Source organism: Canis lupus, chromosome 9 (assembly GCF_011100685.1).
Source record: "Canis lupus familiaris isolate Mischka breed German Shepherd chromosome 9, alternate assembly UU_Cfam_GSD_1.0, whole genome shotgun sequence".
Taxonomy (NCBI): domain Eukaryota; kingdom Metazoa; phylum Chordata; class Mammalia; order Carnivora; family Canidae; genus Canis; species Canis lupus.
This window is the reverse complement of record NC_049230.1, coordinates 45,134,733-45,154,119: the sequence shown is the minus strand read 5'-3', so window position 1 is coordinate 45,154,119 and position 19,387 is coordinate 45,134,733. Positions and strand designations below refer to the sequence as shown.

General features: G+C 41.6%; 1 protein-coding gene across 2 annotated transcripts in view; it reads right to left on the bottom strand.

Annotated features, from left to right (window-relative positions):
- The window catches only part of VPS53 (VPS53 subunit of GARP complex), a 167,903-nt gene that overhangs the window by 57,016 nt on the left and 91,500 nt on the right, over positions 1–19,387 (bottom strand). For both annotated transcript variants that reach the window (XR_005364750.1, XM_038548440.1), the window contains exons 14-17: positions 16,404–16,646; positions 13,122–13,269; positions 9,412–9,494; positions 8,418–8,496 (exon numbers count right to left, since the gene is read on the bottom strand). Coding sequence is in view for 1 of the 2 variants with exons in the window: in XM_038548440.1 (XP_038404368.1) it covers positions 8,418–8,496; positions 9,412–9,494; positions 13,122–13,269; positions 16,404–16,646 (553 nt within the window). In the remaining variant the exon portion in view is untranslated. The remainder of the gene's footprint in view (positions 1–8,417; positions 8,497–9,411; positions 9,495–13,121; positions 13,270–16,403; positions 16,647–19,387) is intronic.

Genomic DNA, 19,387 nt, shown 5'->3' with positions numbered 1-19,387 from the left:
TTTGATTGTAAGTGGTAATGAATGTGAGATTTCTTAACCATGGAGTTTTGTGGGCCCCCTGAAATAGATCTACATTTTAATGACTGAGGAAAACGAGAACAGATTTGAAGACTGTTCTAGCTATTTCAAATGTCTTTGGGGGATAGGAATGCAGCCTCCTAAATCAGTACATGTTCACAATCTTGAAACCTAATAGAAATTACATGCCAGACTGTAAGAAAATTTAATTTGTTTAGTTTTTTTTTTCTTTCTTTTCCCCTAAAACTACCATTAATGGGCAAAAAACTAAGTGTGTTTGATTTTGGACAGAGAGATTCTTTTGACCCAGTGATGTGAATACCCCTAGGATAAAGGATGTAGTGAGGAGGGTATCATGGGACCAATGGTCTCTTTTTAAGGAAGGCATAGGATTTTTAAAAAATCCTACTTATAAAGCCTAATTACAATGGGTGATTGCTAAGAATTTATAGAATTCACATTTAAAAGACAGAACTTGGGATGCCCGGGTGGCTCAGGGGTTGAGTGTCTGTCTTTGGCTCAGGGCGTGATCCCGGAGCTCCGGGATCGAGCCCCGGGATCGAGTCCCACATCGGGTTCCCTGTGTGGATCCTGCTTCTCCCTCTGCCTATGTCTCTGCCTCTCTCTCTCTCTCTGTGTCTCTCATGAATAAATAAATAAAATCTTAAAGAAAAAAAAAAAAGACAGAACTCTTCATATTTCCACTAAAGCATTCCAAACAACTGCTTTTTCAAGAATCAGGACTTGGTTTTATTTCTGGCTTCAGTGTTATAAGGCTATATATGGCTTTGGGCATATTATAAAAAAGAAAACAAACACACCAGAATGACTTTTCAGGGAGAAATATGCAAAGCAGACTGGAATATCTGGGTTGGTTGCTCAGCCTTTTTTCTCCCCTATAGGAAAGTCATGGTATCAGATAAAGAAAAGCTGAAAGCTGAAGACAAATATCAAACAGAATGCTTGTGAATGCTTGAAGAGCTCATAATTAGCCAAGCATGAATATTTACATTAACTCAGCAATACTGGGCACACAATGATTTAGGGACCCACCCACCACTTTTAGGCAAGTTACTTAAGCTAATTTTGCCTTATTTCCACATCTGCCAAAAGGACTTACTCTTACTTGGTATGTATGGTGTAGTATGTTCCTGCATAGACAGACCTGAATTTGAATCCTGGCTCTCCCACATGCTATCTAAGAGATTTGGGATAAGTGACTTAACTTCTCTGAGTTTCAGTTCCCTTATCTGTGAAAGGCAGAAGGAAATAATTCAAGTACCTTATAAATTTATGATCAGAGTTGAATAAGATACTGCATTTGGGTGCTGATTCCTGGTTAAGTGCTCCATAAATAATAACTTACTGTCATATCATAGAGCTCATCTAAGAAAATAATGCAGTATAGGAGGGGAAAGTGGTCTGAAAGGTAATTCTGACATAACTTATCCACAACATTACTGTAATCTTTTTAAGATTTTATTTATTTATTCATGAAAGATACAGAGAGAGAGAGAGAGAGAGAGAGGCAGAGACACAGGCAGAGGGAGAAGCAGGCTCCATGCAGGGAGCCCGATGTGGGACTCAATCCTGGGACTCCAGGATTATATCCTTTTTTTTTTTTTTTTTAGATTTTATTTATTTATTCATGAGAGACAGAGAGAGAGGCAGAGACACAGGCAGAGGGAGAAGCAGGCTTCATGCAGGGAGCCCGACGTGGGACTCGATCCCGGGTCTGCAGGATCAGGCCCTGGACTGAAGATGGCGCTAAACCGCTAAGCCACCCGGGCTGCCCTCCAGGATTATATCCTGAGCCAAAGGCAGACGCTCAACCGCTGAGCCACCCAGGTGTCCCTCTTTTTTGTTGTTTTAAAGATTTTATTTATTCATGTGAGATACAAAGAGAGAGGCAGAGACATAGGCAGAGGGAGAAGCAGGCTCTCTGTGGGGAGCCCAAAGCAGGACTTGATCCCAGGACCCCAGGACCATGCCCTGAGCCAAAGGCAGACAGACACTCAACTGCTGAGCCACTCAGGCGTCACACATTACTGTAATCTCAAAGTTATAGTTTCAGAGAGACCATTAAACTCTTACCATCTTTTACTTCCTCCATAAGGGCCTGGCTTATTTAAGGCTGTTCCTGTGTATTTTCTATCAAACTTTGCCACTCTGTGTTTTCCTCCCTTCTTCCAGCAGCAGGTCTCTTGCCTACACTTCGGGAGCTAACAGCTAGATGTGGGTATTTCCTATTTCTGACGTTCCTTCAATCAGCTCCAGGATGTTACTTGTTAAAGTAAGAAGTCTTGTTATTGAGTACTATCAAGGAACATCATATCTTCAACAGCACTGGTACATACCCAAAGATTTCAGAGTCTATGATCCTGCCATTTCTTATAAACATACTCTATGTCTACCAGCTCCATCCAGCTAAATCTGTTCAGTGGGGTCATCTATATCTCACTTTGTCACCATTCTCTCATCAAATGGGGTCTACAAACTTTTTTTTTTTTTTTTAAATTTTTTTTAATTTACTTATGATAGTCACACAGAGAGAGAGAGAGGGAGAGAGGCAGAGACACAGGCAGAGGGAGAAGCAGGCTCCATGCACCGGGAGCCCGACATGGGATTTGATCCCAGGTCTCCAGGATCGCGCCCTGGGCCAAAGGCAGGCGCCAAACCGCTGCGCCACCCAGGGATCCCTTGGGGGTCTACAAACTTTAGTTCTTTCTTCTTCCTGCTCTCTTTACCTTCAAAATCATTCAGTGAATATTACGAATATTCAGTGAATATTAAGCTATGCTATGGATATCCAAAAGTGAGTAAGACACAGCCCTCAAACTGTTTAAAGCTTAATAGAAGAGACAGATATAGAAAGAATTGTATAACAAAGTAAAGAGATAATCTAGGTACTGTGGTGTCTTTTAGGGAGAAGGATATTGTGGATGAGACAAAAAATGGGGACACTGCAACAAATCAATTTATTATTATTATTATCATTGAGGGAGGTGGGTGGGAGGAACAGAGGGAGAGGGAGAGAGAGAATATTAAGCAGGCTCTACATCCAGCATGGCGCTTGATCTCATAACCCTGAGATCATGACCTGAGCCAAAATCAAGAGTTGGATGCTTAACCGACTGAGCCACCCAGGCATACTTGCAAGAGATCAAAATAGCCAAAACAATCTTGAAAAAGAACAAACTTGGGAAGATTCATACATCCTGATTTTAAAGCTTGCTATAAAGCTACAATAATCAAAACAGTGTGGTACTGCATAAAGACAACAGAATATAACTGAAAGCCCAGAAATAAACTTGTATATCAATGGTCAACAGATTTTTGGCAAGAGTGTCAAGACTTCCCATTGGGTAAAGAATAATCTTTTCAACAAATGGTACTGGGATAGCTGTATATCTACATGCAAAGGAATGAGGTTGAATCCTTACCTCACACCACGTACAAAAATTAACTCGATAATGGATTGAAGGTCCAAATATAAGAGTTAAAACTATAAAAAGCTTAGAAGAAAATACAGGGGTAAGTCTGTAATTCTGGATTAGGCAATGGTTTCTTAGATATCACACTAAAAGCACAAGCACCGGAAGAAAAAATATAAAAACTGGACTTCAACTAAACTAAAACTTTAGTGTTTCAAAGGACATAATCATGAAAGTGAAAAGACAGGGCAGCCTGGGTGGCTCAGTGGTTTAGCGCCTGCCTTCGTCCCGGGGTATGATCCTGGAGACCCGGGATCGAGTCCCATGTCGGGCTCCCTGCATGGAGCCTGCTTCTCCCTCTGCCTGTGTCTCTGCCTCTCTCTCTCTCTCTCTCTCTCTCTCTCTCTCTCTGTCTCTCATGAATAAATAAATAAAATCTTAAAAAAAAAAGTGAAAAGACAACCCACAAAAAGGGAGAAAATATTTGCGAATCATATATCTGATAAGGGGTCTAGTATTCAGACTATAAAAGGACTTTTACAACTCAACAAAAGGATAACCCAATTTAAAAATGGGCAAAGAATTTCAATTGATATTTCTTCAAAGAAGATACACAAATGGCCAATAAGCACATGAAAAGATGCTAATGTCTGAGTCATCAAAGAAACAAATACAAACTAAAACCATAGTGAGGTAGAATGCCTATAAAAAAAAAGGCATTGGTAAAGGTATGGAAAAATTAGAACCCTTGTACATTGCTAGTGGCAATGTAAAATGGTGTAGGTACTCATGGAAAACAGTTTAGCAGTTCCTCAAAATGTTAAGCATAGAGCTACCCACACGATATAGCAGTTCCACTCCTAGGCATATATGTGAGAATTAAAAACATATTCATACAAAAACTCGTACATGAATATCCATAGCATTATTCATAATAGTTAAAAAGTGGACATAACCCAAATGTCATCAACTGATGAACAAATAAACAAAATGTGGTATATTCACACAATAGAATATTATTCAGCCAGAAAAAGGAAGTACTGATACAAGATATTGCAAGGATGAACACTGAAAACATTAAGCAAAGTGAAGAAAACCAGTCACAAATGGCCACATATTGTATGATTCCATTTACGTGAACTGTCCAGAATAGGCAAATCCATAAAGAAAGTAGATTAGTGATTGTTAGGGAAAGGAGAAGTGAGTGCTAATGAGTAGGAGGTTTCATTTTTTGGTGTGATGAAGATGTTCTGGAACTACTGGTAGTGGCTGCATGGTCTTGGGAACGTACTAAAACCCACCGAATTATATGCTTTAAAAGGGTGAATTTTGTGGTATGTGAATCATACCTTAATATTTAAAAAGGGGACAAATATGAGCTAGATCTTAAAAGGTGTGCTCATTGGGCAGACAATAGTGGGAAGAGAATTCCAGGCAGAAAGAACAGAAAGAGAAAAGGGAGGGAACACGCCCCCCCCCCCCCCCCCCATCCCAAGTAACGCATCCAGGGAAGTAGAAGTGGCTCAAAGATGGGACACCTGGGTGGCTCAGCGGTTGAGCGTCTGCCTTCGGCCCAGGGCGTGATCCTGGGGTCCCGGGATTGAGTCACACACTGGGCTTCCTGCATGGAGCCCGCTTCTCCCTCTGCCTCTCTCTCTCTTTGTGTGTGACTCTCATGAATAAATAAATAAAATCTTAAAAAAAAAAAAAAAAAAAAAGAAGTGGCTCAGAGGCTAGAGTATAGGTATATGTGCAGGAGTGGCATATATAATGGGACAGATAATGAAAGCCCTACATGCTTCCCAAGGACGGGGTCATGGGGTGCCTTCAAGTGAGAACAGGGCCTCTTCCTAGGAGAATGACAAAACTGAATTGCTTAGCTCAACTCATTTTGTCAGAGAAGCTTCCTATCTTCAACTCAGAATCATCTAACAATTCCACTCCAAGTGGGCAGGCCCAACACTCATTTTCTCACTATTTATAAAATCCATTTATTTACAGAATCAATTATTCAAAGTTTTCTCTCTACCAGATTATAATAAACTCCTCCAGGGCAGCCCATTTCCTGTTTTTGATCTTGACTATGTGAGCGCAAGTACCGAGTACTCTGGGAAAGAGACTCGCAATTTTGACAAAGTTCTGAGCTTTCCTAACTTTATAAATCTTTGCTCAGATTGTCACCCTGTTTGGAACACCCTCCTGATCACAAATTTGTTCAAAACTTCACCATCCGTCATGGTCTATTTCAAATGCCACTTCTTAAAAAGGCTTTCTTTGCTTCCTCACCTGGCATGAAGAGATACAAACACTCCTCTTTTATATTTATTTATTTATTTATTTATTTATTTATTTATTTATTTATTTATTTATTTTAATATTTTTTTTCAATTTTTATTTATTTATGATAGTCACAGAGAGAGAGAGAGAGGCAGAGACATAGGCCGAGGGAGAAGCAGGCTCCATGCACCGGGAGCCCGATGTGGGATTCGATCCCGGGTCTCCAGGATCGCGCCCTGGGCCAAAGGCAGGCGCCAAACCGCTGCGCCACCCAGGGATCCCCAATCCTCTTTTAAAGAGGGCATATTTTGTACTTTCCCCCATAATTTATATTGCTGTTTTGAGCATTCCTCTCATCTCACACATCTCTTACCCTACACTATGTGGAATCTAAGCACCCTGGGGTAAGGTCCATGGTCTTTCCTGACTTTGCAACTCCCAGTACCATGCTGGGTAGAGTCTGAATTGAACTGTCCAACCAAAGGCAAAAATGATGGAACCAGAGACAAAAATAAGCATTATCACAAAACCAAAGTTTTAAAAAAACCTTAAAAGAAACTATACAAAACAGGATGCAGGCACAAATAACAGAGTGTATGTTGAATCAATTTGTGACCACTTGGCTTGTTTATATCTGGTCATTTTCATCACATGGATTTCATTTCACTAAAACTCCAAAGACTCAGACAAAGAGTAATAGTCTCCCAGCTGCTGCGTTCCCTAGTCTGTGGTTTTCCTATGATATAAACAAAAGATTCTGGAGGTATGGTCTCTGTTAATATTTGCTGGTGTGAGTCTGGAGGAGAAATGGGTGGAGGTGGGGGGAGTGTGAGGGAAATCCACTAATGAACTGACAGTTCATAAAAGCAACACCTGGAGTGTTAAACCCCCTACAACTGTTATTTCACTGGGAAAAAAAATCCACTCTTCCTTTGGTAAATGTAAAAATTCTTTCACCAGCTGCATTCCAATCTAAAGTGTGTGGCAGTTCAGGAGAGATGGCAGCTGGAACAGATCACATGCAGGATATAGTGAATGCTCACCAGCAGTGAAGGGATAATCAGAGCCCACAGAATGAATCTTCAGAGCCTGTTCCTTTAAGAAAAAGGGTTAGCCTCAATTTGTCTGCATATGTTCTACTCATAAACACCAAGAATCCTGGAAATACAGGTGGAAGGATCAGCCTTTTGAATAGACACTGTGACATCAGCTATTCAGGACTCCCCACTTAGCTTCATAAAACTCTGCAGCTTAAGTTTTGGTTTGTATCCTATTTTTGTTAAATATTTACAATTTACTACGAAACCAAATTCAGACCAAATGTGTGCTTACACAACCTTGTGACATGGCCACTCCTCCTGATAAGAGGGAAAGAGCACCAACACTAGTTGTCCTCAGGCCACTCTCTTCGTGCTCTGTCCTTGTAACACTGGGAGGCAGAGAGGCACATTGCACATACCTAGGAGTTAACTTGGGCGCAGAGAGGTTATGTGCTCAACACCCACAAAGGAATGAGGAGAGTTAGGTTTGACTCCAAAGCCAGTGATTTTTCCACTGTACTGTGCTACTGGCCAGTATGCTCCAGAGAAGTTCTTTCTCCAGAGTTTGTAAGAATGCTACAAAAGTCTGATAACTCGAGAACAAGCACTGGCAAACATCTACTATAAAGGGCCAGACAGTAAATATTTAAGGCTTTTTGAGCCATATGGTCTCATTACTTAATTTCTTGTTAATTACTTAATTCTGCCATTGTAACACAAAAGCACCCTTAGAAAGCATATACATGAATAAGCATGGCTGTGTTCCCATAAAACCTTATGTACAAAAATAGGCAAGGGGTAAGACTTGGACTACAAGCTGTAGTTTGCTGAGCCCTGCTCTAGAAATTCTAGAGTGGACAGCTTCATGTCATTTAGATTAAAAATCAATAAAGAGGGCAACCTAGGTGGCTCCGTGGTTTAGCGCCACCTTCAGCCCAGGGCATGATCCTAGAGACCCAGGATCAGGTCCCGTGTTGGGCTCCCTGAGTGGAGCCTGCTTCTTCCTCTGCCTGTGTCTCTGTCTCTCTCTGTGTGTGTGTCTCTCATGAATAAATAAATTAAATCTTTAAAAAATAATAAAATAAAAAAATCAATAAAGAACTGCGGATTTCCAACTTAACTAATCAAGAAACAAGAATCTTTTATATCCTATATGGTCCAGGTACTTTGAGAATTTACATTCTTTTAGGAAGAAAAGATACAGGCACATAAAAGCCAAATAGTAACACAAGGCAGCACGTACTCCAGGAGGGGACTGAGGACCCAGGGTTGACTGATGCGCCACCACATTAGAAAACCAAGGTCCACAACCTGATCAAATAATACTGTACTGATACAGGAGCTCAGAACGAGTCACGAGTTACTGCTGTAAGCACCAACAAAAACACTCATTCTAGTGTGACTACATTAAGGTTTTTAGCATGTGTCAGATGTTGAACAAAGACATGTCCTATTGACTTACCAAACACACCTACTCCCTGTCTCATCCTCAGAGGACAAGCAGTTCACCTAAGGGACAAGATATATGATCTGCTCTCAGCTGACACTTGAAGCAGTGAAGAGCCTGAAGATGCTCCAGGCAAGGGCTGACAGAAAGCACTTGGGGTCACTCTTGGAGGTCTAAGAAGCGGCACTTTCCAAACCTTACCTTGCTCATGGCAGTAAGGGCAGGATCACAGGCAGCATCCAGATCTTGAACCAATAACTGGATGCTGCTCGAGATGACACTGCAAATCAAACAAATTACTGGTCATAACTTTAAAGAAGTAATTTTTTGAATGACTAACACAGCCCCTGCCAAATCTTTTAGGCACCTGGATCAAAATTAGATTCATCATTTCATCAGAAAAACTCAAGTTTGATTTCAAAAGGGAATGAATGGCAATGATAAGTATTTTGGCTCTTTGTTCTTGCTGCATGTCCTGTCTTATTTGGATGTATCTTCATTGAGTCAGGTCAAGGAATTCCATGGCTAGTCTCCCCCAGAATCCCTCTTCACTTCTTACTCTAAAAGCACCTGTTTGCTCAAAATGTTTAAATCAGAACTTGAAAAAAAAAATTGAGAAAAGGAGAAGAAATGACCTAAGAAGAAAATCTTGATTCTTCCTCGTTATGACCTACCCCAATCTCATTTGCTGACCACAACCAAAAACTGCAAGGCAACACTAGTGAAGGAACTATTTTGAGAAGGCTTTACAGTTTGAACTTTTTGGACAGACACTCTCCACTCCAACCTCTCCCACCTGGCTAAAATCAAGCTGCTCACATTTTCATTCTAAGACACTGAGGGTGGGGTTGGCCCTCTGTGGATATGGGGTAGTGGTGGGGCAGACAGAAGGCCTTGGATTTGACCTTCCTACAGGGATGGTCAAGGAAGGATTTCTTCTCTTTTGTTGTTCTAGAAAGAGCAACAATAAAGGCCCTGTAAGCTAAAAATGACTGCATCTGAGCAGGCCAAATGGGAGGCAGCTGCACTAGCTTCTGATGCTGCTTCTTACTGGCTACTGGAGAGTAATTCTGATTTGACAGGAAGCCCTGGAAACCTCTTAGGTTCCTTAGTAGCCTCAAGCCAACAGGCTGAGACACTCTGCTTTTTGAGGGGTAAAGGGCAGGCCTTAAGCAAATATGTGCAAGGTACGTACGTGCTAAATGTATCCATTTCTCCAGTCAGATTGATTCGTTCAATCAGACTTACATCAACTTTTTCCTTGAGTTTTTCTTCTAGCTATTAAAAATAGGAGAGTAAAACATGCTTAACAATTATCCAAAGGAGTATCATAATAAGAATACTTAACATCTCCTGAGTTTGATGATTCAGGTTCAATTTCAAGTACTTTTCACGTAATGACTCATTTAATTCTCACAGCCCTATGAGGAAGATTCTATTATTATCTTCATTTTACAGAAGAGAAAATGGTGGGGGGGTGGGGGGGTGGGCGCCTGGGTGGCTCAGTCGGTTAAGCATCTGTTTTTGGCTCAGGTCATGATCCCAGGGTCCTGGGATTGAGCCCTGCACCGGGCTCCCTGCTCAGCGGGGTGTCTGCTTTCTCCCTCTCCCTCTGGCCCTCCCTGCTGTTCATGCTTGCTCTATCTCTCAAATAAATAAAATGAAAAAGAAGGAGTAGAAGGAGGAAGAGGATGAGGAAGAGGAGAAGAAAAAATGGAGGTGTGATCTCCCTAAGACAGTATATGGTAGGCTGAGGAGTCAAACTTCCTCCAAAGCCTCTGCCCTGTAGCACTGGGCTAGTTGTACTTGTTTCTTATGACACACTGATCATTTCATTAATTCTAAAAAGACCCCAGTTTTCAGGATCTTCCCTGCTCTATGAACTGCAGGCTCACTCACCAGCACTGGAAACCTATGGTGGTTAAGTGGCAGTAAAAGCAGTTCAAGTATTCACCAAGTGCTGCTATGGGCCACCCACTATGTGAGGGTGTTGGGGATACCGATATAAACAAAAGAAACAACGTCTGCCTTCATCAGCCTACAGCCAGGGAGAGAAACACTGGCTATGCTCCCAGCTGCCTCAAAGAAGTTACTACAAAAGTGGTGGCACAAAACAAATTTATTCTCTCACAGTTACAGAGGCCAGAAGTCCAAAATCAAGGTGTTGGCACGGTTGGTTCCTTTGGAAGTTCTGAGGGAAAACTATTCTATGCCTCTCTTCTACCTTCTGGTTGCTAGCAATCCTTGGTGTTCCTTGGTTGGTAGACACATTACTCCAATCAGGTCCAATCTCTGCCTCTATCATGTGGTCTTCTTCCCTGTGTCTGTTAGCTCTCCCTTTCCTTTCTTTTTTTTTTAAGAGTTAAGAGATTTATTTATTTATTCATAGAGACAGAGAGAGAGGCGCAGAGACACAGGAAGAGGGAGAAGCAGGCTCCACGCAGGGAGCCTGACGTGGGACTCGATCCCGGGTCTCCAGGATCACGCCCCGGGCTGCAAGCGGCACTAAACCGCTGCGCCACCAGGGCTGCCCTCCCTTTCCTTTCTAAGGATGCCAGCCAGTCATTGGATTTAGGGTTCACCCTAAATGCAAGATAATCTTTTCTTGAGACCCTAACTTAATTATAGCTTCAAAGACCCTCTTTCTGAATTCACATTTACAGGTTACTGGGAGTTAGGACTTGGATACATCCTTTTGTACAAATAAGCCCATATGGCTCCCAAATCCTTTTGAAATGACTGTTACAGTCTGATATTTTTCTTGCTTCTTGTATGACATGATGCTCCAGACTCATCTTGTAGATTTCCTGTCCCAGACCAGGAATTACTAATTTCTCCAGGAAGCTCTGGTTTCTTTTAGGGAAAAATGGTATTTAGAGTTCACAATATAGGTGCTAAGAATGTACTGACTTTCATAATCTGTAAAAATAATCTCCACAAAATAACAAAAAAATTGACTACATCTATCATGAGTCATCAAAATGGTCTTTGATCTACTAGTACTTCCAGAATTTTTAAGAATCTGTTCTAGAAAAATAATGCAAAACATATTAGATGTTCTTTGTAGGATTACTTCAAGAAGCAAAAACCTGAGACAGCATAAACAATTATGAGGGATACTATGAAATAATTTATGGTACTATCACTTTATGAAATATAACTATAACAACGTTGGCAATAAAGATATAACAACAGGGGAAATGCTAGTGCTGTGATGTTAATAAAAACAACAAAGGGATACAGGAATGAATTAAGATTATAGCATACAAAACTACGTGTAAAAGGACTGAAAGAAAATACTTTAAAATTGCTAATATGATTATTTGATGGTGATAGGATTAAGAGTCATCATTTTTATTTTTCCCCCCTTTGGTACCATGGTTATTTTACTTTAATTTTTAATTTTTTAAGATTTTATTTATTTATTTATTTGAGAGACAGCAAGAGTGAGAGAGCAGAAGCAGAGGGCCCAACAATGTGGGGCTTGATCCCAGTATCCTGGGATCATGACCTGAGCTGAAGGCAGATGCTTAACTGACTGAGCCACCCAGGTATCCCTATTTCTAATGTTTTAAACCATTTATTTACTTAATGTATTTAATTAATAATTTTTTAAAAAATATTTATTTATTTATTTATGATAGACATAGAGAGAGAGAGGCAGAGACACAGGAGGAGGGAGAAGCAGGCTCCATGCAGGGAGCCCGACATGGGACTCGATCCCAGGACTCCAGGATCGCTCCCTGGGCCAAAGGCAGGCGCTAAACCGCTGAGCTACCCAGGGATCTCTTAATTAATAATTTTAATATAAATTTAATTAATTTATAATTTATCTTTAATTTTACTTTTAAAATAACATATTACATATGTTTATGTCTTTCTGTTTGGTACACATGCCAAACAGTTAAATAGTGTTTCTTCATCACAGAAGTCTGGAACCCCTACCTTGGAGGTCCTTGTAGATATTGCTGTCCTGCCCTGGGAGTTTTTGGGGCTAAAGGGATTGCTGTCTCTGGTTCCAAGGCTAAACATTTACAGATCACTCCCTGTGTGACTCAATGTGACCACGTCCCCAAACAGAGCATGCTATTGCCTCTGTCTGGCTTAACCTCAACTGTGAAGTTTAGGGGGAACACTTCTTATTTTGGCTTCTTGTATTCTTGCTCTGGCTCACAGGCACTCCTAGCTGTACTGTCTGAACTATAATTTATGACTACCTTCCTATGATCCAGACATGTGTAAATAATAAACCCAAAAAGGGAGGCAGAGCACAACCTTCTCCAATTATTTTCCTTCTCTTGGCCTTAGGAATTCCAGACCAATGTGAAAAGGAACTTCTAATCCCATGTCTAAGGCTGAATGGAAAATTCTTCTGGGTCTTCCTTCTGCTGATGGGGAGCTCCAGGAGAGGCATCACCCTTTCCTGCTTCACAGTTCCTGAACGTCAGCATCCAAACAATGGTTGTTTGTTTAGGCAGACTGAGAATGCTATGTACATTTTAGGAGACACATAAAAGCCCAGAGGATTTTGCTTAGCCTACTAACACTTCTGAGATGGAATCACTGGCTGTGACTCATCACCACCAAAGGCTGGGTCCTAGCATCATATTCACTGCTTTTCTCATATGGGAGACAGTGCTACTGACCTACTTTCAAGAGGACATGCCCTCTGAATAGCTTAAACGACTCTGGGGAGGAGATCAGCCAGACTTTCTTGCCCAGTCCCCTTTTAACAAGGCTCTTCTGTGAGATGGCTGCCTGGACCATCTTCTGAATGGACAGCAATTTTCCTCTAGGACCAACTGGTCTGCCCCAGGTGGTATGTGGCTTGTTAGGGCCCATAATTTTACCTACTGAGTCAAGAGGCCCAGATGGTTCAGGAAAAGGAGGCAGTGGGCAGCTCACCTGCTGGGTGGTAGCCAGACAGTACTCGGCTGTGCTTAGGATGCCACAGATGAGGCAGAGCTCCTCTAGAGTGAACTTGGCTACTTCTGAGCCTTCCTTTTCTTTGAGGAGGCTGCTGATGGTCAGCCCTCCACTGCTGCTTGTGGTTCTGAGGAAAAGGAACAGGAACTAGTTAGGCTGGGACTTCTCATTTGCTTCCTGAACAGGTAACCGGACATCTTAAGACAAAGAAAAGGGGGAAGGAAAGGCTGGATATGGCCCAAACAAATTCATGTACAATGAGCCTCTTTCCTACTGACCTTACCTTGACTATCATCTGTTTAAATTCTCTGACCATCAGGAGTGGGAAGAAAAATTCCAACTGTGAGCCTGTAATCAGTCATATTAACTATGATGACTCTGGTACTCAGAGAAAGGCTGCTGAGTGGCCTCTCTGCTTAGCTTACAATCTCCTGATCTGGAGAGCTCATTCAGGATCATCTGTGGTACAAGAGGTTGTTCCACAACTGTTTCAGTTAAGAACACTGCACAGGAATTTGTACATTGTGCTGTAGAGGGTACCAAAGTGAATGTCAGACATGGTTCCTGCCCAAAGGCCACCTTCCTACTGATCTAATAATTTGCTCACAAAACGTAAAAATACAGTTATAAAACCTATTTCAACTGTGAGATTTTATATATATTTTTAAAGAAGACAGAATTCAACTACATTTACCTTAAAAATAAAAATATTTTAAAAATAGCGCTAAAACTGCCCAATCTTACTGGTAATCAAAGATTTGAAAATCTCTTCATTTCCAGCACTTACAAGGGTGTGAGGATGCTGACACTCTCTTGCACTATAGGTCAGGTGCATTAAGTTGTACAGCCTTCCTGGAGGTATATTTCAGGAGCTTAAAAAAATGTTCACATTATTTGATCCAGTGGTTCTACTCCTTTTCAAGGATGCTTTTCTGAGTGTTATTTAAAATACTAAACTGGTTGGGGGAGGCACCTACTCAGGTCATTATCTCAGGGTCCTGAAATTGAGTTCCACACTGGGTTTCCTGCTAAGCAGGGGAGTCTATTTCTCCCTCTCCCTCTGCCCATGCTTGTGTGCTCTCTCTCACTCACTCACTCAAATAAATAAAATCTTGAAAAAAAAAAAAAAAAAAAACTAAACTAAAATAGTGAGCCCAACCTATCTATCAATTAAGAGGATAATCAATAAGAACTTCAGAAGTTAAGTGAGGTTCTTCTGTATGTTGGATTATCACAACATCAACATTAAGTGTTTTGATGACTATACAATGTCCTGAATGCTGAATGTTCTCTGTTGGCCTCCCAGATCCATTCATTACTCTTCTCTTTCCTTCTCTATGGTTCAGGAGACTGACCTCTACAGACTTATCATGCTGGCTCCCTGGCCCTCTGGCCTCCTGTTGGGTTCAGTCAACAGAAGTTGCAGCAAGAAGTTGGAGAGGTAGAGGAGAGACACATCTGAATACTAACGAGGCCTCCTACTCCCTCTGCTTCAGTAGTGGTGCTGGCAAGGACTGTGGCCCTCCATTTTCTGTGTGGCAGCCCTTCATCAACAGCCCCAGCTCTCAAGCGAGTTTTCAGGTAACAACTACCTCCTAGTATTGGGATGCTTCAGTACCTTCTTTTGGTTCCTTTTACCTTGTCCCCATTTCTGTGAATACTTGCTTTGGTGATAATACCCTAGCCGAGTATAACATTTGTTTCCTGCTGTGACACATGGGGAAAAATGCTCACAGGATGATGTTAAGTGAAAGCAGCATGGCAGAAAACTACAAGCTGTATAGACCCAATACTGTTAAACCAAAGCACAAAATCACACACATTATATATAAAAATAAAGAACAGAAAAATATATGCCAAAAAGTTATATTTATTTTCTCTGGCTGGTGAGATTATAGCTGACTTTTATTTTTGTCTCTATGCTTTTCTATGTTTTCTAAACTATAATAAACATATTTTGGTGATCAGGATAAAAATTATTAGAATTTTTTAAAAATATTTTTTATCATAGTCAAAGAAATTCTCATTGGTGAAATATATCTATTACTTCAAGTCTCTGGTTAGAACACAGGTATTTTATTTTCTTTCTTCCAGATAATGTAAAACTCCCATGTAGGACACATTTTAGTGAAAACAACAGCAACTACTTCCAGAATTATTGGATTTAGCCGGGGGGATAATTTATAAATACTAAATTCCTAAGCATTACTTTATATTATTATTATTATTTGTTTAAGGTTTTACTTATTCATGAGAGATACAGAGGCAGGCAGAGACATAGGCAGAGGGAGAAGCAGGCTCCCTGCAGGGAGCCCAATGTGGGACTTGATCCCGGGAACCCCAGGATCATACCCTGAGCCAAAGGCAGATGCTCAACTGCTGAGCCATCCAGGTGTCCCCACCAAAGCATTACTTTAGATCATACTCTATCATAATCAAAATTGCTATAGAACCAAAATCTTTAATATTTTAATTAGTTAATCAAAGTAGGGTCCATGCTGGGCTTGGAGCCCAATGCAGGGCTTGAACTTATGACCTCGAGATCAAATCCTGAGCTGAGATCAAGAGTCAGATGCCTTAATCAACTGAACCACCCAGGCACCCTTGAACCAAAAATCTTTAGTTGAAAAAATCTAGTTGAACAGCCATTTATTTCAATTAATAAGCATTATAACAATATTCTGATGTCCCAGAACACCGTGAAGTCACTATAATTAGGGGCTGTGCTATGTAACCTCCTCTTCCCAAGTCCTACCACATCTTTAAACATGAGACTCTATTCAACAAGACACATACAAACTAAGAGACTTTGGAACATAATCAGATCAAGGGAAATGCAGATTCATGCTTCCCATGTGTTTATCATCCCAGGGCATACTCTCATTGAATGAAACTGCCTGTGCTGTTAATAAAAGTTATTACCACCACCACCTTACTTTTTTTGGCCACCTACCTATTGTTGAATCCACACAGAATAAATACATACATGATGGAATTGACCCTTGAGTTCACTGTGGTTAAGATCTGACCTATGCTGGCAGCCAGTGACGGTATTTCCTCTAATGGTCTTGATCAGCTGTGGAATCCCATTAGAATGGAAATCATCTCAGACCCTTGGGAACTCGGTAAGAGTGTTTCCCTCCTTCCCTGAGACTCTTAGCAGTTCAGTAAACAATTTCAGATTAGATTTTCTTAGATTCCCATATTTAGGTATATTCAGAATCTTGCTTCACCACTCAGATCAGCAAGAATGGCACTCACTTGGGTAGATTGCCAGAAAGGATTTTCCAGGCATATTCTCGGAGGTACTTCTGGAAAATGGTGGTCAGAGCGATCATTGGCTCCCCAGTACTGAGTTGAGAGCACTGCACCATGCACTTCTTGTAGTAGACAAAGAGATCAGCACAGCTGGGGAGCACAGCACCTCCTTCTTCAGTGTTGGGCTTAGGTGGCCCCTGGGCTTTGAAATCGGCCACAAACCTATCAATCAGCTCTCCAAGGTTTCTAGAAGGAAGAAATCCTACAATGTTATTTCAAGAAAGATAAAGCAAATGTGCTCAATTGCCATGGGTAAATCATTCCTAATGCTTTTCACGTTTAAAATCAGACTTTTATCCATATCTTCATTAACCACCATCAGCACTCCAACAATTTGAGTGCTGCTTTATGCTTCTCAAGGCATTTCATGATCACATCTGACCCCAAGCCTCTGTAAGGGAGATAAGGTATTACTGGATCCTCTAAGAGATGAAAAAATTAAGGTCTAAAATGTTTGTCACACAATTTAGTGGCATAGCTGAGCCTAGAAGCTACCATTTAAGTGCTTGCACTGGTCCTACTATCATTTTACTACCATTTCCTCTCTCCACAAATGAAAATCCTAAGTAACAACAGTGATCATTTTCTGAACACATACAATATACCAGGCACACGCTGTGTCAGTAATTTATTTTTTAAAAAAACTTTATTTATTCCTGAGAGACACACAGAGAGAGGCAGACACAGGCAGAGGAAGAAGCAGGCTTCCTGTAGTGAGCCCAATGTGGAACTTGATTACAGGACCCCAGGATCACGACCTGAGCCAAAGACAGACACTCAACCACTGCAGGTGCCCTATGTCAGCTCTTTAGAAATGTCGTTTCACTGCACTTCACTCAATATTCACAATAACCTTATGAAGTATGGACTATTCCTGTCCTCATTTTCAAAAAGCAAGGTGCAGAAAAGTTAAGGACCTTGTCCAAGGTCATAGAGCAAGAGAGGAGCGGATCCAGGATTCAAAACCAAATAGCCTGGGCTCAAATTTCATGCTAAGCACTCTACCTTCGTACGTCTGAAAATACAAAAAGGTTATGGTGTCAGCAAATATTTTGATATTATTAAATGTGCACATAAGACAGATGCCTAAGTATTCTTATATACTTAGAAATATTCTAATGCTTGGGGTTTTAATGCAGTATTTCATTTTATTTTATTTTATTTTTAATTTTTATTTATTTATGATAGTCACAGAGAGAGAGAGAGAGAGGCAGAGACACAGGCAGAGGGAGAAGCAGGCTCCATGCACCGGGAGCCCGACGTGGGACTTGATCCCGGGGTCTCCAGGATCGCGCCGTGGGCCAAAGGCAGGCGCCAAACCGCTGCGCCACCCAGGGATCACTTAATGCAGTATTTTAATGCAGTTTTTTCCTTAAAACTTTCAGAATCAAAAGGGTAAAAAATCTTGGGACAAGGGAGGGTATGGCAGCCTCAGGCTTGCAGCAGGTCACGACAGTGATGACGGCTGTAGCTGTCTCCTCATCCCCCATTCAAACATCACTGAATCTGGCTCAGTCATACTGAGTCATCATAGCTAGGACCCAACAGGGCTCTACTCATTGTTTCCTGCACATTTGTGCTGTATGAAGAATGGGAGGAGTCCCCACCTCTTGACATTTTATGTCTTTTTAGGTTGCTGTCTAAGGCTACAAGAATCCAGCTGTGCTTTCAAAATGTATTTATGTAACAGGAAGAAAAAGACAAGAACCACACACAGCATCAATTAGCAGGAATAGGAGAAAATTGACATTTTACTCAAGAGATTTTGTTATTGAAAGTTTATTATATCCAGATGTAGCCACTCTGCCCTCAAAGAACTTCAGGTCTAGGCTAGGTCTTTGTGGTGATGGTCAGCAAGCAGGGAAGGAGAGGAAGCTGCAGGGTCACCACCCCATTCCTTGTTGCCTCTTCTTGCCCCCCCTTTCCTGTAATCTCTCATTGCTCCTGCATGGGGACCCTCCATGCCAGCCAGATTCCCCTCAACTGCCCCCTGCCCCATCTCTATCCCTGACTCTGGGCCTTTGCCTGTAATGCCTGGATGCCTCCCCTGGCCAAGGAGGCTCTTCTGCTACCTCTCTACTCATCCTTAGGCTTGGCTCAGGGCTCAGGCTGGACAACTCCCACTCCCACCACCTTCTGTCTCAATTTCAACTTCTGTCATTTGCCATACACTGACATTTTTATTATTATTATTATTATTATTATTATTATTATTATTGTAACACTTTACTATCCAGCATAAGGAAGGATGTCAAATGTTCAAGAAACAGGGATCCCTAGGTGGCGCAGCGGTTTGGCGCCTGCCTTCGGCCTAGGGCGCGATCCTGGAGACCCGGGATCGAATCCCACATCGGGCTCCCAGTGCATGGAGCCTGCTTCTCCCTCTGCCTGTGTCTCTGCCTCTCTCTCTCTCTCTCTCTCTGTGACTATCATAAATAAAAAAAAAAAAAAAAAAGAAACATGACAGCCTTCTCCTATCCTGGGCCCGCAGCACAGCAATGTATCAATAATGGCTTTCTCTTTCACTGATCTTTGGTGTAATTTCAGAATCCTTCTTGAACCAGCATCTAGCTAGTTACTGATAAGCTGAAGTTGGTACACAAGCTAAAGGTGCTTGCTCAATCTTCTTCCCCGGTTCATATGCATTATCACATGCTCCTTGAGGGATAATGTTTATTTCTTCCTGCTCTCCCCAGGCCCACCCCTCACGCTTATGTGTGTAAAGGTAATCTTCCAGTTATGTCGGTGCCCAGTATGTACCCAGCTGGTCAGCCCTACACTCTGCCTGAAGGACAGGAGCAGAAGGGTGGGAAGGTGGGGATGGGGCAGGGGCTGGTGCAGGGGAGGAGAGCACATAACAGAAATCAAAAAGTTCCACTTGAGTCTTCTTAGGAGAGATGCTAATTGCCAAATCTCTAGTGCCAACA